The sequence below is a fragment of the Tasmannia lanceolata genome, unplaced genomic scaffold (genome assembly GCF_043159265.1).
Source record: "Tasmannia lanceolata isolate RefF3 unplaced genomic scaffold, GAP_Taslan_0.1 ptg000004l, whole genome shotgun sequence".
Lineage (NCBI taxonomy): Eukaryota > Viridiplantae > Streptophyta > Magnoliopsida > Canellales > Winteraceae > Tasmannia > Tasmannia lanceolata.
In genome coordinates, this window is record NW_027518681.1 from 4844578 (window position 1) to 4871147 (window position 26570).

Consider the following 26570-nt stretch of genomic DNA (forward strand, 5'->3'; position numbering starts at 1 on the left):
AAGATGGGAAGTCATTTGTATGGAAGGGTTAACTAGGCAGAAGATTGTTTAGAAGTGGGTTCCACCGCCTGTGGGTTTTAGTAAGCTGAATATGGATGGAGCATCCTTTGGAAACCCGGGGTCTTCAGGTGTTGGAGGACTGATGAGGGACAATGTAGGGGCTGTAGAGTAGGCGTTCTTTGGACCGAATGGGATTTCAGATGCGTAAGAGGCGGAAGTAAAAGCAACATACTTTGGTATCCTTTACATCGAAAGACCTGTCTTGAATAAAGTTGTTGTGGAAGGGGATTATTTAATGTTATTAGATGGATTGCTGGTAAAGCTCCTCCCCCTTGGAAATTTCTCAGCCTTATTGAGGAGATTTTGGACTGGGTGGCAGGGTCAGAAATTTCTTTTGCCCATGTTAGAAGATCAGCCAATGAAGAAGCTGATGGACTAGCCAAGTCTGGGGTCATTAGGCAGGGTTTAGAGTAGTTTGATGATCTTCCACTTTAATTGTATTTTGTATAGCTGATGTGTTTTTATCTTCTTTCTGTTTTCCCTTTGTATTCTGAGGACTAACTCGGTTCCATTTAATCAATATATCTCGCAATTTCAAAAAAATAAAATAAAATAAATCCCCACCATTGACCCTGACCGTACTCTTTTCCTTGTTCTATAATATAATATGGTCCACCAATGCATGGCCGAACAGCGGATCGCCAAAGATCGTACACCCGAGCACGGCACAACTGTATCCTCTATATAGAAAACCCCAGCCTCGCTTGTTCTATTTCTCTTGTAAGCCAAGGAGCAGATAAGAGATTAGGGTTCTTGCGGCAATACCTTCGAGGTTTGGATTTTTTTCTTTTCTGTGCGTTCTAATCTCTTTTTCTAATCTTTTTATTTCTATCTGTTTGAATCCTTTATTTATATTTGAATTGTATCGGTTTGAATCCCTTTGTTCATTGGATAACTGTAGATTATAATCTATGGTGATGGATTTGTATTGATCTTTGATAATGGTGTCCGATCTATTGTCGCAAAAAGATGGTTTTGTTTTTCTGTGTATGTTACTAGCTACCTTGGCCAAACTAGTGTTGGGATTACGATTGCATGTAATAAAGATATCTATTTTGTGTGTGTGTGTGTGCAATGTATTTAGATTATCAGATGATATTCATAGTTCATGTCTTGTTTCTTCTTTAGTTTCTCTAGTACTTCAGCGCAGATTTTGGTCTTTAGGATTTGATATTTTCAAGCTAAATTCAGAATCAATGATTCTCTTAGAAATGGCTGTTCATGTAGAAAAGACAGATCTGAGATGTCTACTATTTACTTCACTAAATAAATTCTTAAACTTACTCATTAACTTTTATTAACTTGAAATTTTCTGAGAGATAAGTTTGCTAATTTCTAAATTTGACTTGCTAATCTTTCTTTGAGAAGTCAATGAAAGAAATAGGTAGGAAAACACTGGGAGAGTGGAAAAGTTTATGAAAAAAATAGGGGAATGGGAAATTACTGGGAGCTGGGAACTTTTGTTGGTTGAATTTAATCATTAAAGAGATGGGTTAGGCCAATATTTTCGTTTTGTTTGTTAGGTATCCTTCGATTTGATCTGGGCTATATTCTTTACTTCCCTTGGTAGTTTAGGATGCCAAGTCTTTTAATATCTGCTGTTGAAAGGTTTGCAAGTTCTATACAGACTTGGGTGATGGAAGATTTGTGTCTTCATCTTGAAGGTTTGAAAACTTATTTGAACTCAATGAAGATTTTACATGGTTAACTAATTCACGTCTCTTTCTTCTATGAGGAGGAGGACTTCAAGCTACAAAAAAGAAACGTAAGTCCTCTTGTTATTTTTAGTAGGTTATTTTAGTCAAGTTTAATATTACAATCATAGGAGATCTAGGCAGTTGAGTTTTAGGGATTTAAACACAATCATTAGATTAGATCAATGGCTTATGGAGGAGTTTTACTTAGGGTATGGAATAGTGGTATTATAAAGCCTATGGGCAAGGGTTGTTTGCACGGTTGATGTTATTTTTGCTGAAATCTAAAAAAATCTCCTTTCTTCTCTAGAAAGAAAGCGTTGGTTATTCTAGTTCTCCGTGGATTCAAAGAACAACCTTTTGTGGATTCGAAGGTGTATTCGATCTGAGGTCGACGATAATCAACCCCCGATTTGTTCTTCTCACTTCTGGCTACGTCATGTGGTATCATAGCCCTGCTACGTTCCATGGCTTCCCACGGAGAACGAAAAAATCAATCGACCGTGACAATAGAGATGTTCAATGCACTACATGCTATTGTTAATCGAATAGCGAAGCAATTGGCACGGTTCAATCCTCTTGAGCGCGAGCAACCCAATATCGGCGAAAGCACACTTGAGATATTTATTACAATTATTGCTCTTTTCTTGGATTTAAATTTTGTTAATTTGTTGGTGGTCTATTCCTGTTTTACATGAAAGCATCCACCATCGTTCTATTTCATCTAGAAGGTTGACGCTTTAGTCGCTAATAACTATTTGGTATTTATTGCAACTGAGCTGTCCATTTCATTAGGCCTTATTACTGACTATGGATTGGGTTGAACTAGTTTGGAACAACTTTGGTTGCGTGTTACTGAGTTGTGCGCGCGTCAGCGCGTGTGTAGTGTGTGCATGCATGTGCTTAGTGTGTGTATTTGATTTAGATATAAAACTTTTGTCTAAATCTGATTATTACTTGCCTGATTTGATGATTGAAGCACTCTGTGCTTTCATCAAGGTGCTGGTTTATTAGACATTAACAATTTACGTTACACCCTTGTTGTTTGATGCCGGCAGGAAATTTTGCCAAAAATTGTTCTTTAAAATGGCAGTCACATTCTACAGCCTTAACTCGGCACCTGGCCTCGAGAAACTTAACGACTATCTTCTTTCTCGCAGTTACATCACCGGGTAAGTTCTGTTCTCTCTAAATATCTTTCATTTTTATTTTTATTTTCCTGTGTGCAATCTTTTGTTTGTCTTTTTAAATTTCTTTTATGATTAATTTCAGATACCAAGCTTCAAAAGATGATATTACGGTCCATGCAGCTCTTTCTGGACCACCATCATCAGAATATGTTAATGTGTGTAGGTGGTATAACCACATTGATGCACTTCTAAGGATGTGGTCAGTATCTAAACCTATTCTTCTTCCTCCCTTACTTTTGCTACTGCTCTAACTTTTATTGTCTAAATGTGCAGTGGCGTGTCTGCAGTAGGCCAAGGTGTCACAATAGAGGGATCTGTTACCCCCTCTGAGGCTGCCCCTTCTTCTCCTCCTGTAGCTGACACAAAGGTACGGTTCAAGCGTTTTTTTTGGTACTGTTCTATGACACTTTTAACTACTGGATTATGATTATTATTCCGTTATTTCTCTTTTTATTTCCTTGTTTCATGTTATGGGTTTCAATTAGAGTTCTCCCGGCCATTTTTCCTTTGTTCCAGACCCTTTTCCGGATCACTTTTCTTTTTTATCCAAGAAAAAAATGAAAACTGCTCGTCTTTATAAAGTACATACCATAGTGTAATGTTCAATATGGAATTCTACACTATATACTAAGCCCAACCAATGATTTCAATAGATTCTGGCACGACAGTGACGAACCATAGCAATTGTACCTATGTAGGTGACACAAGCCTAGGGTTCACAGATCATTTTTTGGGAACTTTAGCAACGTAGATAGCTTCCAACTTCAATAAAATAGTACGATACGTTCTCACAATAAAACAACAGGAAGTAGGAATTAAATGACAATTCGGTTTTCGGCTTTTCGCAAAGATTCAAAGCATTAAAATTATTTCACCAATAGAAATTAAATAACCCAAGCGAGCATACAATAAGTTATCAATCAAGAAAATCTGGTTACTAATTAAGAAAATCAGATCTATAAAAGAAGCTATGTAACTATGGCCAAACATATCTTAGATGGATTGCGTGCTAATGGCAAGGGTGAGTGAGAGATAAGGGTTTAGGATAATGAATCAAGGCGGGTTAGGGCAGATAAAATGGAAGTTATGTGGGTAGAAGGGCTAAAAAGGTAATGTGGTAGGCTAATGAAATAAATATGATGCGTCTGTACCTGTTATGTTGTAATGTCGTACCAGGCCTCGAGCAGCATTGTCTTGCTGCAGCTGGTCTCCAAGCGTGGGAAGAGAGATAGCTAGAATAGAGATAAAAGAGGTTGATCACAGTGAAGACAATGAGAGACAAAGGTAAGAAGAATCAAAATCAAGAAAAGATCCAGAGAGAGAGAGAGAGAGAGAGAGAGAGAGAGAGAGTAGAAGAGATGTTTATAAACACAAAGAAACAAGGGGGAAATAAGAAGGTAGAAAGGAAGAAAGTGTAGTAGTGGAGGTGATGAAAGAAGAAAAAGGAGAGGAGAGATGAGATGTAGTTTCTTCACATTTTCTAATGTTACCTTTTTAGGTGGGTATTCTTGATATTTATATGAAGGGATTGAGTTCTTTAAGTGGTGAGCGGTAAGACCCTATAAATTTTTAAAAAAAATATACACCCATGGATCAAAGGAATATCCATATGATTTCTCTGCACTCTGCACCAAGTATTTCATCTATTAATAGAAGAAAATGAATAGGATGTTCCAGGACCCCTACATTTGGTGAGACCCTATATTTGACCAAGAGTTTAACAAGAAAGGCATTAAAAAGGCATTAAGAGAGTTTTTAGAGGTTTAGCCAATAAGAAATAAGAAATAAGTGGGTTAGAACAATCATTCCAAAAAAAAAAGTGGGTGTGGACCCCGATCCCGAGGACGAATGGGCGAGGGACACGAGATCCCGCGCCGATCCTCCAAGATCTCCACAATGTGAAGGAGAGCTCTACCAAGGAACTCTCGAAATGATGCCACTCACAGCATGGGTGGCGATACAAATGAGATACCTCTCGATTCAAGGACTAGTCCGGAACCAAGATGTACCTATAACAGAGAAGAGTCGCCATCCAAGGAAGTAGGCCTTGGATCCCATGAAATACTCTGTTGCAACGGATAACCAGAGATACAAAAGTCCGTGCCTGATGACGAATGGGGAAGGTGTTAAGCGCCCCCAATTCGCCCAAGTACGAGGACCTGGTCTCTTATGCCATTTTTAATTAATTTTGAAAAGTTTTGGGCTAAAATCATGTGAAATGGGAACGAGCACCCCCGAAGAAACGTCTATCTAAGCATGCATGACCCGAGGATGGGTAAAAGAAGATAAACATCCAAATCCTAACTCACCGCATCTACTCCTAACCCATCACATCTAGGAAAGCAATAACATCCGCATGCACAACTATAGCTAAGCAAGTAATAGCAGATATGATAAGCAGAAAAGCAGTAAATGTCTACAGCTAAGCATGTGAAACTAAACGCACAAGGAATAAGCAAGCTGAAAGTAAACACACAAGGAACCAAATACAAACACACGATAAACTAAAAGATGCAAGGAAAGAAAGGAATCAGAAAATAGACGGTATGCGCAAACTCAAAATGCCAGGGAAAAGAAAATGGGACACACGATAGACTCAGGGAGCGATTCTAAAGGAATCGAGCTCAGTGATCCTGATCCGCTAAAGATCGGACAAGTCTCGCGATCGTCATAGCCTATCGTTGGGCTCAGCGAGGACAATCCCTGTGAAGGGGCCACGCTATGTCGTCGCCCATCCCAAAACCCGATAAAACGTCGGAAAACCGATAAAACCGGCAAACCACGATCAAAATCGGAAATGAAATGAAAAGAAGGCTCCGAGTGACCTGGCAATCACCATCCTTGCCCGTTTTGATTTTTGTATTTTTGAGAAAAGCTTGAAAGATATTTTTAGATGCTGAAATGATTTTTTTTAAAGGGTTTGAATGATTTTATTGAAAAGTTTGACTGAACTTGGGATGACGATCCCAAGCTGCCTACGTACCCTGTAGAAAGGGATCAAGCCAACGTAGTTCGAACCAGCATTTCGAAAAACGCTTTTGTTGTTTTTTGATGTTTTTGTTGTTTTTTTTTTTTTTTGTTATTTGATTTTTATGAGTTTTTTTTATCCCTTTGATTGAAAGGGGGTTCGGCTCAAGAGGTTGCCGTCCGTCATCACCTAAACCCGACAAAGCGTTCCCAAAATCGATGGGGATCCCAAAGCACAAAGAGTATCCCAGGGAAACAAAGAGGTTGCAGATTTGCAAGCCCAAGACATGCAATTAAATATTGAAGACCAGCTGAGATTATACACTAACCCAACATAGTTAAACTGATAATATTCTCAAGAGAATGATGGAAAATAATAAAGGGTATCCCTAACCATGAAACCCCTTAACACATAGCAATTCCACATACCTGTGCTGGACGAAATCGCAGTCACCAAAGGCCCATTGGAGTATCGGTGTCACCAAATGCTCATTGGAGTATCGGTGCCGGTACCGGAAATGCCGGAAGAGAAGCTGATGGTGAAGCTTGAATTAAGAGGCCGGAGATGAAAGTTGAAATAATAGGAATTGAAATGGGTTTTGATGGGGTATTTGACGTGGGTATTAACGAGGCCAAAATGGGACCAATTGGGATTAAGAAATTGAAATTGAAGAGGGGAATTAGTGGGATAGAGGTGATGGCCTGAAATGGTGGCGCGACACAGCCGGATTCCGGCAAGATTGCCGGAATCAGTAGTGTTAGAAATGAGAAATGGTTTTGGGTTTTGGTAGATGAAGGGAGGAGTGACTGTAAATGGAAGAAAACCCAAGTGGGTTTAATGGATAAAAGAAAATGGTGGTAGGGTCGGTGGTCGGAGCAAATGGCTGGCAGGAACGAGACCGAAGAAGACAACCCCCAATCTCTCTCTCTCTCTCTATATATATATATATCTATATATATCTCTCTCTCTCTCTCTCTTTCTCTTTCTCTGTTTTCCTTTTCTTTTGGAAAATGGGAGGTAGCGGTGGTGGAGGGGAAGATCGGCCGGCCGGAGGTGGCACGGCGGTTGGTGGTGGCGCGGTGGAGCTCGAGCTCCCTCCCTCTCTCTCTCTCTCTGTTTCTCTCTCTCTCTCTCTCTGTTTCTGTTTTCCCTTCTTTCTTTTTTTCTTTTTTTTTAACGAAAGAAAAAAGAGGGTTTGAGGGTTTGAGGGAGGTGGTTGGAGGGATATGGGTTTTTGAGGTGGGTTTAGGGTAGAAATGGGTTTCGGTTTTGGAGGTGGGGGTTGGAGAAGATGAGGGTGGGAGAGGGTTTTCGAATGGGTGGTGGTGGTGGTGGTTCGGTGGAGGTGGGTTTCGGCTGTTGGAGTGGAGAAAATGGGTTTGGGTTTTGGGGATTGAGGATGGTGGCTGGTGCGGTGGAGATGGAGGTGGTGGTGATGGGGTTTTGAGGGAGGCCGGTGGTGGTGGTGGCAAGATGGAGATGGGTTTTGGGTTTCGGGTTCGAGGCCGGATTCCGGCAAGCTTGCCGGAATCAATGGAGATGGCGGTCTCTCCCTTGGTGGCTGCTGTTGGTGGAGGTGAAGAGAGGGGGTAGATGGTGGTGAAGGGTGGTGAAGGGTGGTGCTGCCTCGGCTCCTTCTCTCTGGATCTTTTCTTTTTGCTGCCCTTCCCCTTTTTTCCAAAAAAAAATCACCCTCTCTGTATCCACGAGGTTTTATTTTATTTTATAGCCAGGGTTAAAACCCTCCTCCTAATGTCAGCCATCCATTCTCCTTTTGATCTTATGGCCTGTGCCCATTGCTCGTCCAATTCTTCTGAAATTTGTAGGGACGCTCTCGGAGAGGTTGACCATCCTGGGAAAATTTGCATCAATTAGTGAACACTGTGGGTCAATAAAATTTTGGGGTTTCTTCGCATTCAGGGCTCGATTCTTCAAAAAATTTCTGCACTCAGCTTTCGGGAATTTATTCGATTTCGAAAATTGGGTCAGGTCAAAATGGGGTGTCTACAGATGCCCCTCTTTGGCAGAGGGTGCTCGTCACACGAATGTCAAAGCCAAAAGGACGACGCATTTTGACCTGCCCTGAAAACTTGGTTAACGAAGGAAAACGTAAAGAAAATGACTTTGTAAAGATTGAATCCTTGAAGGGTGAGATGCCACAAGGGTCTTACTCAGAGTGGATGCCTCAGGGGTCTTTAGAAGGAATGCCGCAAGGGGCTTTGGAAGGAAAGTCTCAGGAGATTTTGGAAAGAATGCCTCAGGACGGCGGATGTCGTGCGAGAACGGGCTTGGATGCCGTATGAGAACGGGCTTGGATGCCGTATGAGATGCCGTATGAGAACGGGCTTAGATGCCGTATGAGAACGGGCTTAGATGCCGTGGGAGACGGGCTTAGATGCCGTGTAGAAACGAGCTTGAATGCCGTATGAGAACAGGCTTAGATGCCGTATGAGAACGGGCTTAGATGCCGTGGGAGACGGGCTTAGATGCCGTAGGAGACGAGCTTAGATGCCGTAGGAGACGGGCTTGGATGCCGTGTAGAAACGGGCTTGAATGCCGTGTAAGAACGGGCTTAGATGCTCTCATAGTAACAGAAGGTGGAATTTAATTAGGCGGAACCCTCACGCACTAATCAAAAGGGAAAGCGTTGTTATGCGGAACCCTCACGCAGTAACAAGCGAATGGAAATTTGTTATGTGGAACCCTCACACAGTAACAAAAGATGGAATTTTAATTAGGCGGAACCCTCACGCACTAATCAAAAGGGAAAGCGTTGTTATGCGGAACCCTCACGCAGTAACAAGCAATGGAAATTTGTTATGTGGAACCCTCACACAGTAACAAAAGATGGAATTTTAATTAGGCGGAACCCTCACGCACTAATCAAAAGGGAAAGCGTTGCTATGCGGAACCCTCATGCAGTAACAAGCAGTGGAAATTTGTTATGTGGAACCCTCACACAGTAACAAAAGGTGGAATTTTAATTAGGCGGAACCCTCACGCACTAATCAAAAGGAAAAACGTTGTTATGCGGAACCCTCACGCAGTAACAAGCAATGAAAATTTGTTATGTGGAACCCTCACACAGTAACAAAAGATGGAATTTTAATTAGGCGGAACCCCCACACACTAATCAAAAGGAAAAGCGTTGTTATGCGGAACCCTCACACAGTAACAAGCAATGGAAATTTGATCGAGGAGTAAAATTCTTATGAAAAGATTGATACTCTCACGCTTTTGATTGATTTGAATTGATTGATTTGGATTGATTTTTTTGGAGAGTACTTTGTCTCTTGCCGAGAAAATGGGAGTGCGAGTTCCTTGCTGAGGACCGGGCTCACATGATTGGCTGGGATTTTGGGTACTTACCCATTTTTGAAAGAATTAGATTTTTGCTGGGAATTAAACGCTTTGAGCAATTGCCAGCGGACTCTCTGGGAGATAGGTGTTAGACTCCATTGAGGACTAGCTTTGCTGATGAGCTGACTATGGAGTAGGCCTAGCTGGGGAATTTGGAGGTTTGACTCGAGATGTGCTCGAGCTTCTCTCATCTCAACTTGCTGGAGACATTGGCACTGATTGCCTTGTGCTTGACATCTTTTATGACGCAAGTCATAAAAGATGCCCCTAGTGTACTTGTGCTTCCATGACAAGAGTCTTAGGGAGGTAAAACAATGGAGGTTGAAGAAAAGATGCTTCTTTCTGTGAATGCTTTAAGTTGCATGGTTTTTTTTTTTTTGGTAAGGAGAGAGTAGGACAATCACCATGATGGCTGAGTCTAAGAATTTCTTTCTTGCTTTGCTCACTTCTTGAGGCTTAAGGTCTCTGGTAGGTTTGAATAAGATGACTCTTGCCCCTTCTGATACCTAAACCAGGATTTACTCTGAAATTTTTTTTCATCGTTTGGAGGGCGTGCTGCAGTTCTTTAAACGCCAGTGACTTTGACTTCAAAGGGAAAAGAAAATGAATGGAAAAGTAGGAATGGATTTGAATGGACTCATCCAAAGACGACTATAACTCCAAGGACTCAACTCACTGAAGGCTGACTTTTGGATCTAATGTGTTATTTATTAAGGGTATGGCCTAGCCACTCTTAGAGTATTTCGAATACCGTGTCAAGAGGCATTAATCTCCTCTTTCGGTATTTCCGTCATGATTATTATCTCATTTCGGATTGCTCGGTTTCAATGCCCCTAGTTTAGAGAAGCGTCAAAGTAAGCTTGCTGGCACTCCTTGGACTCTGAGATTTTGCTCCGGTTGAAGGTTCTTTCTTCACCTCATTGATTCGCTCCTTGCAGGAAGTCATTGCCCTTGACCAGATTGCCTTTTCAGGTTTTCAATCCGGCGGACCGCTTGCCCTATCTTTTGCCTGGATCGCCCTTTCGGGTTTTCGGTCCAGCGGGCTTGAGTACCCTGACTTTTGCCTAAGCCGACTTTTTGGTTGTCAACTTAGCGGGTGAATGACCCTAAATTTTGCCTAGGCCGCCCTTTCGGGTTTTCAACCTAGCGGGTCTTCAGACTCCATCGTTTTCTTTTCTTTTCTTTCTGCTTTTGCCTCGAACCCTTCCTTGTTCACCAGAAGGACTTTCTAGGTGGGCGCGGAGGGTTGGATATTTCTTTGGCTCAAACGCTTTCGACCGAATTTGGTCTAACCAGATTGCTTACACACCCCAAAAATGGAGGATCAGGTCCGCGTAGTTCGCTTGTGGTTTGAAAAAGAATGATTTAGCTTTTAGCTCAAAGGTTGACCGAACTTGGAAGACCAGGCTGCCTACGTACCCCCGAAGAACTGGGGATCAGGTCTGCGTAGTTCAGAGACAAATGCCCCTGGTTTGTTGGGTGGTTGAAAGAATATTTGATTTGTTAAGGCCCAAAGGAGTTTGCAAAAGGATTTTTCGAATTTGGGATTTTTGGTTTTGAAGGTTCGAACAGCCAATGATGGCCTTCTGGTGTACAGGCTTCTGAAGTGATTGAGGTTCAACGGCTTTGAATCTTTTTCTCTCTTTTTTCTTTTCGAGGAGTCCGGCGGCATTTCCTGGCAAGACTTCATCTGTACTGCGTAAACTTGACTGATTGAATTCCCACTTTGTCTTTGGGATCTTGCACTGATGCTCAGTATTCTAAGACTCAGGGTCTTCTCTATATGCTGAAGATGCTTTAAAACTGATTTGACTTCTTGGGGTTCTGATATTTCTAAGGAGTTGACATAGGGGCACGTTCCCTTCTCCTTTTTGTTTTGGATTTCATCTTTCTTTCTTCTGGTTGTTCTTTTTCTTCTGATTTTTTTTTTGCTTGGATGTGGGGAATGCCCCTACACCTTGAATGCTTTAGCTTGAAATTCCATCGCAATGTATAGCCCAAGTGTTCTTTTGGGGCTCATGTTCTATGATTGTGACTTTGTTGTCCGAGAGTTTTCTCTCAATCTTTTCATTAGCTTCACTTGATGTCTAATGTTCTTCCTTTGAAATTTTCGCTTCTCCGACCTGATGTCTAAAGTTGAGGGAGACTTTCATTGAATAGCACTAGGGCATGCTCCCGGTTTATCCTCATATGGCCAAGTAGAACTACTTTGAACCCTCTTAGTAGGCTTATCGATTCTTCGCGCTCTTCGGGAGATGAAGTTTCGCCAATCCGTATTTCCCGAGTTTCAGATTTCGATACCACCATCGACAGTTTCGATTTCGTCTTTAAGTGGCTTTGCTCGACGCTCTTCCTCTTGTTTGATCATCTTTCAGATCTCGAGGAAAATTTCGTCTGCATCCTCTTCCGAGAAGGGTGTCTTAGTTTGTTTAACATTAGATCCAAGAGGAAACACAGAAGAAAATTGGACATTGAAAACACATGTTCATTTCATTGAGAAGTTCATGTACATTGATGATACTCGACACGCAACATTGGGCTTTACATCAGACATAACAATGGGTTGAATGCTGATTCACCATAAGAAAGACGAGCAAACACAAAATAGTTGGACTTGACACTAACATGATTATTTGACCTACCAACATGGACAAGAGAGTGGTTACACACGACAAGGACAAATTTCAAAGAAATGACACTTTTTGGAGGCAATGGACTAGCGCTGAAAGTTCATGGACATCATGCCTTCCTCCATGATGGTGATGACTATGGAGTTCGACCCTGGAATAGGAATCTCGGAAGGGGCGGCCTCTTTGGTTTCTATAGACCTGGCTCAAACTGATTTTCAACACTTGATAATGGCAATGCTTTCTCTGGCATGATGTCTTCAAGGAGCTCAAGCTCTAACATCTTTCATTTTCCTTCCTATTCATTTTTCAGCCCAGAGGCGGTACAGGTAAAGGTGGTGAGATCTATGAAAGGTTGAAAGGGTAGAGTGGTTCCCATGGTGGGTGAAAGAGGTGCAACATGGTTAGGTGCAGAGTTCTCGGAAGCATTTGAGTTCGAGAAGAATGAGGGGATCCCCGTCTATCAGGTTCTGGATTTCATCATCATTTCCCTCATTTCGGCCAGGACGAGACTCTCAGTAGACTCAACCATCTGGGCAAGGTGAGAGGAAATATGTACAGCAGACTGGCTAGACCAGGAAAGTTTAGAGATAGAGAGGTTCTTTTGGAAGATATGATAGGCAACTGGGCAAGTCTCTTGTCATGTACAACACAAACATTAGGCTTAATGAGAAGTAATCACATGGCAATGTAATGTGCAAATTGAAATAAAAGGTAACACAAGCACATCTTTCTCTTGGCTAAAATCTGGCAGCATAACAGCAGTACATGGAGATGTGGTAAGGTAAGCACGTGGTTTATCAATAGCCCTAAAGGATAATGGTTACGCTTAAGGTTCTTGGAGAAAATTCGACAGCATAACGACTGTACAAGGAGGGTCTCGGCAACCAAGCATAAAGAATATGCCGATAAGGTCAAGATGAAACAGGGCTCTCAGCAAGAACACACACTCTGGTAGTGATAATGGCAAAGTAGACTCATAATCGACATGCGGAGCGATCTGATCAAGATCGATCAAAGGATCAAGCTCAGGGAAGATAGATCATGGCTATAAAGATAATGATGTGAAACCAATGATCTGATCATAATCCAAAAGACGGATGGATAAGAAAAATGGATCAGATTAGGAAAGAAAACATAACTATGAAGCAAGCCCTAATCTAGTAATAAAAATATATATATATATATATATATATATATATATATACATCCTAACCAGGGGCACCAACCCTAGTCTAATCTAGAGGAGTCAAGGAAGTCTTGACTCAAGACAGACATGTGAGTGTACTAGGACTGCGTTTGTAGCCACATAAAGTGAGCTACCCTAGTCTAAAAAATGTGATAAGGTAAGCAACACATATGTTCGTCCATAAATGCAAACAAAAAGACCATGCAATATATAGAGAGAGTAATGTCGCGAGGTCCACCTGGCCGGGTGCATAGTTACTTGTATGCTGTGACTATCGCCCAGCATACGAACTATGTCCGTTTTACACACAAGGTGTCCAGGTGTTGAGTATACTACTGGTGCGGTGGCGCTAGAAGGCGGGTATAGCCCTCACGGCTCCTACTCATAGTATCTCTCCGAGAGTAACCTGATAGCATATCCACAGCAGAAAAGTAACCACAAAACAGATAATATATGCAATGGATGAAAGTGAGTGTGTGAGCCCTTGTTTTATTTACGCACCTATTTGGTGCCCCTGGCATTCTAACGGAAAAGATTCCCATTTAAAATGATTTTAGTCCAAATTTCTTCAAAATTAGTAAAAATGACATTTTTACAGAGTTAGGCAATGTTCCAAGAATTCCCCAGCAGAGTCGCCAGCCTGTGGACCCCGATCCCGAGGACGAATGGGCGAGGGTGTGGACCCCGATCCGAGAGGGGCGGGGGGACGTGCCCCCACGCGAGTCTCAAGATCATCCACGTGAAGGAGAGCTCCGCCAAGGAACTCTCGAAAGAGTGCCCCTCACAGCATGAGCGGCGATGTGAAGTGAGATACCTCTCGATTCGGGGACTAGCCCGGATTCGAGACGCACCTTAAACAAAGAAAGAGTCGCCATCCAAGGAAGTGGGCCCCGGATCCCATGCTGTGCTCTGTCGCAACAGATAACCAGAGATATAAAAGGTCCTTGCCTGATGACGAATGGGGAAGGGGTTAGGCGCCCCCAATTCGCCCAAGTGCGAGCACCTGGTCTCTTATGCCATTTATTATTAACTTTGAAGAATTTTGGGCGAAAATCATGTGAAATGGGAACGAAGATCCCCGAGATAACGTCTAGCTAATCATGCATGTCTCGGAGATGAATAAGAAGCACACACAAAAAAAAGATGTATGACATGCCACCTAAGAATAGCTAGGTTATGAGTGTCATGCCTGATTGGTGTCTAAGTTCTGGTGGACAAACACATGCATGCTACAGCTAAAAGTATAGGATCTGTACCTGAAAGTAAGAAAACACAGCAAAACATACAACATGACAAACCCTAGACTCTAATGCGATAATTGACTCGGACCAAGATGGCCATCCATCTTAGCTGCACTACGTATCCCGGCCTCGGGAAGAATCAGAGCCAACGTAGTTCGGCGACCTATGCTAAACTACAATGCCTAACCTTCTAAGACCGCTATCCTAGACTCGATCAACTAGACCTGACTAGTTTTTAAAGCTTCTTGCGCCATTGCTTAAGTTCAAGTGAATGGTAATTTTTAGGACTCCCTATATGCCCTAACTAATGCAGGTGGACCTACACCCTAAGTGTGACTAGGCTGCGTGTCCTAAGGAAAACCATGGGCTATCTAAGCGCATTCTAGTCTAGTCATCGGCTCGACTAAGTGTCTAACCGACCACGACTCGAGGCCTCCTAACTCTAGGGACACTCACACGACCAGACACACAAAGCAACACAGTCAGGACAGACTCCTAACTCTAAGACACCCCACACGCCTAGGACAGACTGCTAACTCTATGGGAAGATCTTTTGAAAATTGCTGGTAAGGTTATTTTGAAGAATTTTTGAAGTTTTGAGAGGTTTGAAAGATTTTGAAGCTTATAGAAGTTTTTGAAGTTGTGAAGGATATTTGCAAAAAAAAAGGTGACTGAACTCAGGATGCCAGCAGCACGCCTGAGCTGCCTACGTACCCCTCAGCTAGGGATCAAGCCATCCGTAGTTCGGACTAGATTTCCTAACTACACTCTAAGGACTCGAGATTTTTGAGATTTTTGATTTTTCAGATGTTTTTGATTTTTTTCGACACGAGGACAGAATCCTATCATCACAAGGGGAGGACAGACTCCTGATATCCCGCAAAGGTTGGACAGCATCCTATGCTTTGCGGGGGGAATGAACAGAATAACAACTCTGCAAGGGTTGGACAGCATCCTATACCTTGCAAGAGCGGATAGAAAAATCACGCGATTGGATGAGGGGATTGACAGAATCCTAACCCCTATGATGACAGGACTGACTCCTGAAAGACTGAAGGAGTGACTCCTATGCTGAAGTCTGACTCTGAAAGATGGAAGGACGGAATCCTAAACTCTCTATGACAGACTCTAAAAAAAGAAGAAATCCCTTAACCTGCGAAAACTCTAAGGCATGAAGGGAAGGGGTTGGCTCAAGATACGTTCCGTCATAGCCTGGGCCCTATGGAAATATGATAATAAAGGGGAACCAGAAACACAAAAGAAACCCGAACTCTATAAGGATCCTAGAAGGAGAAAGAGACAAGAAATAGCACCTGGCACATGCAAATACAAGAATAGAAGCATCTTTTTCTATTCCCGCCTCTCCTGACTAAAGTCAATATGCTGGAAGTTCAACTAAGCAAATGAAATTGGGTTAGCTAGCACGCAAACAGGATTGAGCACATGTTTAAGATAACTTGCTCTAACATTAACCCACGGACCTCTCATGGCTCCCACGAGACATTCAAATCTCATTCAAACACGGAAGATACATTTTTTAGGATAAATCACCTCAACATGTATTTGAGTAAACCTCTACTTTTCATGCATTGGCCAACTTAGCACGGTTCTTATTTCCAAATTGAAGAACACAAGGAATCTCAAACCCCATCTATAATGATTTCTGACACAGATACTAAAACTTTTAACAGACCAAAGGAATTAATCACAAGACAAAAATCATGAACCTTTTACATCCTTAGAGTAATAACCAATAGGAAAACCCAAGATGAGATCGAACGATACATCCTTAGGGTAATAACCAATAGGAAAACCCAAGATGAGATCGAACGATAGGGGTATAGATATACCATGCTTTTAAAGACCAGAAATACTCCAGGAGTTAAAATAAGGCTAGCAATGTTCAGGTAAATTGAATTTCCACGATAATCAAACCACCCACATTATAAACAACTAGTGGAAGAAAGAGAGTAGCAATTACCTCAGATTGAAGATGGTCGGCACGGCTCGAATGATTTGCTGGAGTCGGTTGCGCTTGGGATTCGACGGATCGAAGCTTGGAGATGGCGAAAACGAAAAAGGGATCAGCTTGGGTTCTCAAGTGAGGATGAGGTGGTTTTGGGCATGGCAATGATGGTGCTAATCGGCAGCGATGGGGAGGCCGTGGATCGAGGGTGGGGCTCGAGTCCACCTCTGCAATTTCTTTCCCTCACTCTGATTTTTCTAACAAAGAAATAAAATAAAACAACTTCGAGAAAACCCTCCTCTTCTCTCCTTCAACTCTCTCTCTCTCACTCTCTCTCTCTCTCTCTCTCTCTCTCTCTCTCTTTTCCTTTCTTTTTTTTTTGATAATATCGCCGAAAACAGAGAGGGAGGTGCGGCGGCTGTGGGGAGGTAGAAAATGAGTTGGGTTTTTTGAAATGGGTTGGGGAAAATGGTAGAGGGGGATCGGTGGTGACGGTGGCCAACGGAGATGAGGGAGGAGAGGAGGGCCGGTGGGTCAGATTTTTGGGTTTGGGGTTTTTTAAAAATAAAGAAAATAAAAATGGTGGTGGTGGTGCCGAGGGTGGTGGAAGAGAAGAAACGGGGAGGGTTGCGGTGGTGGCTGATGGAGACAAAGGGGGGAGGCACGGCCGGAGTGGGTCTTCTTCTTCTTCTTCTTCTTTTTTTTTCTCTCCTCTGTTTCTCGATTTTTTTTTTTTGGGTTTTGGGTAAAAGAGGGGGTGGCGGTGGAGAAGCTTGGTGGGGGTGGTGGTTTAATGGAGGTTGGGCATGGTGGAGGATTTTCGAAGGGTTTGGGTGGCTGTTGGTGGTGTGGGTGGTGGCGGTTGTCGGTTTTTTTTCCGAAATGGGTTTGGGTTGTTGGTTTTTTAGAAAATGGGTTTTGGTGGTTGGGGATTGGTGCGATTGGTGGTGGCTGTGGTTGGTGGTGGTGGGGTACGGTGGCTGAGGGTGGAGGTTCGGGTATGGAGTTGCAGAGGTGGTGGGGTACGGTGGCTGAGGGTGGAGGTTTAATGGAGGTGGCGGCTCGGTGGTTGGGTTTTTCGAAAGAAATGGGTTTTTGGGTTTGGGAGATGTGGTGTTGAGAAGAGGGGAAGAAGAAGAAGGTGGGAGGGGATAGGCTTGCCGGATTCCGGCAAGCTTGCCGGAGAAGATGGTGTTGGCTGCCCTCTTCCCTTTTTTTTTTCTTTTTAGAATGGGTTTTGCGAGGGATGGTGAGTTTGGTTAGAATCGGTTTTGGTGGTGGTGGTGGCTTGGTGGAGGAGGAAATGGTGGAGGAGGGAATGGTGGTTGAGGTGGTTCTTCTCTCCTTCTCTCCCTTTTTTTCCTCCAAGCAATGGAAACCCCCCCCCCCCTCAAACCCTAATAGATTTGGGCTCTTTAAAGAAAATGGATGGTGAATTTGCACCCCTTCATCTTCACCTGGACAACCCCTCCTAATGCATTTTGCCCATTCCTTTTATTCTACGAGGGGGGGCCTCAGGTAGAAAATAGGGTGAGAGATTCACTCCTCCTCAAATGATCCTCACCCCTTGATTTGATCCAATGGCTTATAAAGTTTACTTACACCTTAAGAATTGTCAGAATTCCAAACTTGCCCTTCTAAAGATGAGAAATCACTATTTTACCAACAAAATATCTTGTCCTTTTTGGAAAAAGGGGGGGGGGGATATCCACACAACCATGCTTTGATGATTTACCCTACCACAACCCAGCTTTGATGATTTACCCTACCACAACCCAGCTTTGATTATCGCACATACTTCGCATGTCTTATTCTTCATTTTTTTTGCCCGATCGCCCTGAAATTTTGCAGGGGGATTCTCGAGAATACCAACAACCTCCTGGGGAATTTGTACCCAGGAGTGCGCGTAATAAGGTGCTCCAAGACTCAAACCTTCTTCTCATTTTGGACCCAGCCCCTCAGGAATTTCGAGATTAATTTCGGGACATCTGGGGACTCAAAATTCGGGAATTCTATTCAATTTTGGGGACTTTAGGGCCTTGTCAAAATGGGGTGTCTACAGAGGGACACGAGATCCCGCGCCGATCCTCCAAGATCTCCACAATGTGAAGGAGAGCTCTACCAAGGAACTCTCGAAATGATGCCACTCACAGCATGGGTGGCGATACAAATGAGATACCTCTCGATTCAAGGACTAGTCCGGAACCAAGATGTACCTATAACAGAGAAGAGTCGCCATCCAAGGAAGTAGGCCTTGGATCCCATGAAATACTCTGTTGCAACGGATAACCAGAGATACAAAAGTCCGTGCCTGATGACGAATGGGGAAGGTGTTAAGCGCCCCCAATTCGCCCAAGTACGAGGACCTGGTCTCTTATGCCATTTTTAATTAATTTTGAAAAGTTTTGGGCTAAAATCATGTGAAATGGGAACGAGCACCCCCGAAGAAACGTCTATCTAAGCATGCATGACCCGAGGATGGGTAAAAGAAGATAAACATCCAAATCCTAACTCACCGCATCTACTCCTAACCCATCACATCTAGGAAAGCAATAACATCCGCATGCACAACTATAGCTAAGCAAGTAATAGCAGATATGATAAGCAGAAAAGCAGTAAATGTCTACAGCTAAGCATGTGAAACTAAACGCACAAGGAATAAGCAAGCTGAAAGTAAACACACAAGGAACCAAATACAAACACACGATAAACTAAAAGATGCAAGGAAAGAAAGGAATCAGAAAATAGACGGTATGCGCAAACTCAAAATGCCAGGGAAAAGAAAATGGGACACACGATAGACTCAGGGAGCGATTCTAAAGGAATCGAGCTCAGTGATCCTGATCCGCTAAAGATCGGACAAGTCTCGCGATCGTCATAGCCTATCGTTGGGCTCAGCGAGGACAATCCCTGTGAAGGGGCCACGCTATGTCGTCGCCCATCCCAAAACCCGATAAAACGTCGGAAAACCGATAAAACCGGCAAACCACGATCAAAATCGGAAATGAAATGAAAAGAAGGCTCCGAGTGACCTGGCAATCACCATCCTTGCCCGTTTTGATTTTTGTATTTTTGAGAAAAGCTTGAAAGATATTTTTAGATGCTGAAATGATTTTTTTTAAAGGGTTTGAATGATTTTATTGAAAAGTTTGACTGAACTTGGGATGACGATCCCAAGCTGCCTACGTACCCTGTAGAAAGGGATCAAGCCAACGTAGTTCGAACCAGCATTTCGAAAAACGCTTTTGTTGTTTTTTGATGTTTTTGTTGTTTTTTTTTTTTTTTGTTATTTGATTTTTATGAGTTTTTTTTATCCCTTTGATTGAAAGGGGGTTCGGCTCAAGAGGTTGCCGTCCGTCATCACCTAAACCCGACAAAGCGTTCCCAAAATCGATGGGGATCCCAAAGCACAAAGAGTATCCCAGGGAAACAAAGAGGTTGCAGATTTGCAAGCCCAAGACATGCAATTAAATATTGAAGACCAGCTGAGATTATACACTAACCCAACATAGTTAAACTGATAATATTCTCAAGAGAATGATGGAAAATAATAAAGGGTATCCCTAACCATGAAACCCCTTAACACATAGCAATTCCACATACCTGTGCTGGACGAAATCGCAGTCACCAAAGGCCCATTGGAGTATCGGTGTCACCAAATGCTCATTGGAGTATCGGTGCAGGTACCGGAAATGCCGGAAGAGAAGCTGATGGTGAAGCTTGAATTAAGAGGCCGGAGATGAAAGTTGAAATAATAGGAATTGAAATGGGTTTTGATGGGGTATTTGACGTGGGTATTAACGAGGCCAAAATGGGACCAATTGGGATTAAGAAATTGAAATTGAAGAGGGGAATTAGTGGGATAGAGGTGATGGCCTGAAATGGTGGCGCGACACAGCCGGATTCCGGCAAGATTGCCGGAATCAGTAGTGTTAGAAATAAGAAATGGTTTTGGGTTTTGGTAGATGAAGGGAGGAGTGACTGTAAATGGAAGAAAACCCAAGTGGGTTTAATGGATAAAAGAAAATGGTGGTAGGGTCGGTGGCCGGAGCAAATGGCTGGCAGGAACGAGACTGAAGAAGACAACCCCCAATCTCTCTCTCTCTCTCTCTCTATATATATATATATATATATATATATCTATATATCTCTCTCTCTCTCTCTCTCTCTCTCTCTCTTTCTCTTTCTCTGTTTTCCCTTTTTTTTTGGAAAATGGGAGGTAGCGGTGGTGGAGGGGAAGATCGGCCGGCCGGAGGTGGCACGACGGTTGGTGGTGGCGCGGTGGAGCTCGAGCTCCCTCCCTCTCTCTCTCTCTCTGTCTCTCTCTCTCTCTCTGATCTGTTTTCCCTTCTTTCTTTTTTTTTTAACGAAAGAAAAAAGAGGGTTTGAGGGTTTGAGGGAGGTGGTTGGAGGATATGGGTTTTTGAGGTGGGTTTAGGGTAGAAATGGGTTTCGGTTTTGGAGGTGGGGGTTGGAGGAGATGAGGGTGGGAGAGGGTTTTCGAATGGGTGGTGGTGGTGGTGGTTCGGTGGAGGTGGGTTTCGGCTGTTGGAGTGGAGAAAATGGGTTTGGGTTTTGGGGATTGAGGATGGTGGCTGGTGCGGTGGAGATGGAGGTGGTGGATAATGGTGGTGGTGGTGATGGGGTTTTGAGGGAGGCCGGTGGTGGTGGTGGCAAGATGGAGATGGGTTTTGGGTTTCGGGTTCGAGGCCGGATTCCGGCAAGCTTGCCGGAATCAATGGAGATGGCGGTCTCTCCCTTGGTGGCTGCTGTTGGTGGAGGTGAAGAGAGGGGGTAGATGGTGGTGAAGGGTGGTGAAGGGTGGTGCTGCCTCGGCTCCTTCTCTCTGGATCTTTTCTTTTTGCTGCCCTTCCCCTTTTTTCCAAAAAAAAATCACCCTCTCTGTATCCACGAGGTTTTATTTTATTTTATAGCCAGGGTTAAAACCCTCCTCCTAATGTCAGCCATCCATTCTCCTTTTGATCCTATGGCCTATGCCCATTGCTCGTCCAATTCTTCTGAAATTTGTAGGGACGCTCTCGGAGAGGTTGACCATCCTGGGAAAATTTGCATCAATTAGTGAACACTGTGGGTCAATAAAATTTTGGGGTTTCTTCGCATTCAGGGCTCGATTCTTCAAAAAATTTCTGCACTCAGCTTTCGGGAATTTATTCGATTTCGAAAATTGGGTCAGGTCAAAATGGGGTGTCTACAGTGGGTTAGGGCTAAAAAGCTATAAACGATGGGTTTTTAAAAGAACTATGAAAATGAATTCAAATTGAAGATGAAAATTTGTTGATAAATGAATATCAATTTGTTAAAAGTTTGTAACTTTTTTCTATGATAAAAGGGGTATTTTGCCTTTGTAGCATGTTCATACTGGTATATCGGGTGATCCTGGTGGGTTGCTTAGGCTTTGTTTGTTTCGGATTTTGAGAAGCGATAGTGAGGTCCAAAACAACAATCAGTTTTGGACTCGCAACCCGCTTCTCAAAATCCGAAACAATCAAGGCCTTAGCATGTGGGTGGTTGCACACATTGTTTTGAGAATCTTACAATTTACGATTTAAATCTTACGATTCCGTCAAATCTTATAGATTTTGATTTGAATCCCATGATTGAACCTTAATTTGTGTGAATCTTGCGATTTTTTATTGAATCTTACAATTCGATCGTAAATCATACGATTCATGCAATTTATCCTGATTGAGTTTTATATAAAAGAAAATAGGACTTTCTTTCCAAATACCTCATTTTCCTTCTGCATTAAATGAAGCCTTAAAAAACTCTCTCGTGAGATGAAACAAGATGAGATCGAACGAATCAAACCAGTTTAAACCAGTCAAGCACAATACATGTGCTTGAGGAAGTTACTTCCATCTAGAGGAGAGACAACTATAATGAAGACAATATCGATGACTTGGCTTATTTTTGTAATTGATGATGTTTGAGAATTTATGAATTAATATGATCTTGTGCCTATTAATATTTTTAAGACTAGTGAATAACTAATCATGGTTTTTTCTATTTAAATTATCGGATTTGGTTGGAAAATGAATAACTGGCTTTTTTAATGATAATAATTAGCTATTTTATTAATCTCTTATTTCTTTATATTTTTTAATATGTGTGTGTGTGTGTGTGTGTACGCACGCACATAAAGAATGAATCATACGATTTACGATACAATGCTATTCATCCCCTATTACGATTTGCAATTCGATTCAGATTTTTGAAACATTGGGTGCACATAGGGCTGCAACAGGGTCGGGTTTTTCAAAACCCTAGCCCAACCCTGGATCCCATTATCTTGGCCACCTCAACCCATTGCCCGCCCTACAGGGCTCAGCGTGGCCCTGGCCGGGCCGGGCTGGCCCTGATTGACCCTAGTGGAAATACCAGTTAAGAGTGCCAAAAATAAAGCAACCACATATCATATAGAACAAAATGATCAATAAACAGAGAGGGAACAAAATAAGACTGAATTTAGCAACATGACGGGCAGCATAGACAATTAATAATAATAATATAAAGAAACATCAATCCAAGATAATAGAAAACATTAGCAAAAGAAACATGCACAAATGGTTCAATTCTATAATAGAAAACTTAGGGTCAGGCTGGCCCGAGGTATTAACCCTGAACCCGACCCGACCCTGAGTTAGGGCCTAAAAAATGAACCCTGACCCGCCCTCAGGGTTGGAAAATCCATCCCAGACCCTGTTCGGGCTCAGGGCGGACAGGGCCAAACTTGCACCCCTAGGTGCACATGTGACTATTGTGGTCACCTTTTTTCTAAATTCCAAAACATTGAATTAAGATTCTCATATATTAAATTTAATTTTATTTGCAGGTTCCGTCTGTTGAGGATGACGATGTTGATTTATTTGGCGAAGAGACAGAAGAAGAAAAGAAGGCAGCTGAAGAACGTGCAGCGGCCATGAAGGCAACTGGCAAAAAGAAAGAGAGTAAGTTCCTTTTTTGTTCTCAAGAACTTGCATCCATAAACAAGTGGATTGTTATTCTATAAGGCGGTTGTTTTGAAACTTCGTAATGTGGGGCTTAGTTGTCCGAAGAGTGTAACATACGCTATACTTAATGACAATCACATCCCTTATATTTTCTTGAAAGATATCTCACTCTTGGGGGTGTGCATTTTTGAAATTTCCTTTGCTCATCTCATGCTTTCCGGAGATATCAAAAGGAAAAAAATGTTGTCTATTCTGTCCAAAAAAGTGGGCAATGCACATTTGCTTGAAACATTTCCCGAGTCATGCATTGAATCTCTTAATGTGATATCTTTTTTAGGCGGAAAGTCTTCAGTACTGCTGGATGTGAAACCCTGGGATGATGAGACAGATATGAAAAAGCTTGAAGAAGCAGTAAGAAGCATTCAGTTCGAGGGCTTGCGTTGGGGAGCCTGTACGTCCTCTTTCCTATTTCTTTTCAGCTGGATATCTTTGTCATCCATGTTTTCAAGCATATATTTTATATTTAATGTGGCCATTGATGTTGTAGTTCCCATCTGGTACATTATTACCTAATTAACATGGCTGAAAGATGCCCCAAAAATGCCCATATGAGCTTGAGATTGTTTTGGGGTTGTTTTTCCATCTTGCTGACTAATTATCCTGGATATGTGTAGCTAAGCTCGCACCAGTTGGCTATGGCATCAAAAAGTTGCAGATAATGATGACCATTGTGGATGACTTGGTATCTGTTGACCACCTTATAGAGGAATATCTTACTGTTGAACCAGCAAACGAGTACATTCAGAGCTGTGATATTGTGGCTTTCAATAAAATCTGTGAGTATATTTTATTTGCACAAGTTCTATTATATATAGTTAGACTCTTTTAACTTTCCTAAATCTGGGAGATTGGATACAAATGAAGTACCCTGGACCATGAGATAAGGCAGAAGACATAATAAAATGCGGGGAATGCTAGCATTGCTGTGTATTCAAGGTGCAGTTGCAGACCCTGCATCAGAAGCTAGCGTTCCTTATAAAACTTAATTAGATTTTAACTTAGAAAGCATGAATTAATTGCAAATATTGAGTACTTATAAGCATAAAGCATGAGTTAGTTCGATGAGTGACATGTTGTAAGCGTTGCACTTACGCTGACTGATATCCGGTATGAAAATCAGTATCAATCATATCATTTTAGTGATATTACATTGGTCCCCCACAAGTTTCCAGGTATCACAGCTGGCTTGGGTAAAACTGTACCCACAAGTAACCGCTTACTGTTCTGTTCTCTGTTGTCCTATATATAGTCTTTTTAACTTCAAATATTCCTGAGGATGACAAGAATAAAATTCTCAGGAAGACCTTCTGTATGGTCAACTTTACTGATTATAAATTTTTCAGTAGACTGCCAGTCAAGGAGTAGAATATTTGAAATTTTAATTTTTTTTTAATGGTATTTGAAAATTTAAGTTATTGTATATTGTCGTAGTTCAGAAATGAACAACGAGCATCGAGTCTTATTCTTATTCCATAGGGCTTGTTTGGATCGCCAATATGACTTTGCTAGTAGGTTACTAGTAGTAAAGTTGCGTGACATGTGGTGTTTGAGGTTTGATTGCCAAAAAAGAGCCAAACCCTCCAGGAGATTACCCACCCACTACTCTCTATGGGTTAGTTCCTTGTCTGCTGAGGGGGGTGCCTTTTAACTGTACTAGTAAAATACTTTTTAAAAGTAGTTTTCTAGGTGGTATTAGGTGTGAGCTTTATGTCTCACTTTCTCTACCCAACAAGTATACTACTAACCTTCCCTTGACAACCAAACACACAATTGGGTTCACCACTACTCCAATGGGAGACTATTGCCCCACTACTCTACCAGAAGACCTTGGTGCATCGCCCAAACTTCTACATGGGAATCTTGGTAAATGATTTAAACCTTAAAACTAGAACTATATTATTATGTTTAAACAACCCTCTTGCTACTACAACAAACGGAAACAGTCTACTTTCTATGTCAATTACTGTTATATGCTGTATGTTTTTGCTATGCAAGATGTTTGATTATAGTATTTTACTCATATTATGTTTTTTTTGTGACAGAGGTGCGGATTTGTTCATGCGAAGGGCAGATGAAGTTACTGTTTGCTCGGAGTTGTCGCCGGTCAAGTACTGCTTTTGAGTCTTGTCTTCTTTGGAACCTCATCTGAGTTTTATTTTTATGGAGTTTCGTCCTGATTTTTCCCAACTAGTTTGGGACAAAGGCTTAGTTGGGTTGAGTTGAGTTGCATCTTGATTTTTGTGGGTCACACCCATGGATCAAATGTATATCCGTATGATTTCTCTACACTCTGCACCAAGTACTTCATCTATTAACAGAACAAAATGAATAAATTGTTCCAGGACTCCCTACATTTCCTGATTCAAGAGATTCAATACCTGTGATCAAGGGAATTCAATCACCGATTCGAGCTTTAAAAAGACTTAAGAAACAAGTGTGCTCTTATTGTTCAATTTAGCGTTGCCTTGATCAACCAGGAAGGAACTCATTTTGGCATACCCGATCCCCTCTGCGTGGATTTGCATTGGATTAGCTGATCAATGGCTCTCACCATCATTACACATTCACCATGGGACTGTGGAGATGTTGGGTCCCTACGTTGGAAAAAAAGAAAAATCATCGGAAGTGATATATTTGGTTCCTTTTCTTACCTTGGCCAACCCCCTTCTAGTGTCTTTATGACTTTTTACACTACGAGGGCGGTGTGGGTCGGGTAAGAAAAGTGGGCGAATATGTCATAAATCCTTTGTTGAATGTTCATTTTGCATGTTTATTGTATGCCTATTTGTGTGTTGGCCCACCAAAACCAGAAACTATGAATTGATCTGTTGGTTTCTGGTTTTGGTGGCCCCAACAATAGGCCAGCAGATACTCAAAAGTTACTTAGAAAAAGAAATTATGTGAGGGCTCAATACGAGACCTTGTAAGAGAAGTTCCGATTAACCCACTCAAGGCGTCAACATGATTTGGACCCTTCATTAGGGGGGTGCCCAGTGGCTAAAATTCAGTTCCCATTTGAACACTGAATAGCTTACAAATAGATATTCAAGGAAAAAGGAGTTGGGACTGTAGGTCAAGGGTTGAGGCTTTGTTTCTCAAGGTTGCAGGTTCAATCCCAGCTTACCAACCAAAAGAAATAAATAAAAAAATTCAAGAAAATAAGTGCAAAAGCAACTTAAGCTGTTGGGTTACAATCATTAAGGTCACTACACCTTATTTGGATTGCAAGAAAGATATTTCCGTT

At 42.2% G+C, this 26570-nt stretch overlaps 1 protein-coding gene across 1 annotated transcript; it reads left to right on the forward strand.

Annotated features, from left to right (window-relative positions):
- Positions 1–2795: 2795 nt before the first annotated feature.
- Positions 2796–25679, forward strand: LOC143875746 (elongation factor 1-delta 1-like). The gene is made up of 7 exons (XM_077377349.1): positions 2796–2926; positions 3027–3143; positions 3218–3311; positions 23149–23263; positions 23604–23717; positions 23941–24102; positions 25369–25679. Coding segments are annotated over exons 1-7 (690 nt in total). The 5' UTR covers positions 2796–2840; the 3' UTR covers positions 25371–25679.
- The last annotated feature ends 891 nt before the right edge of the window (positions 25680–26570 follow it).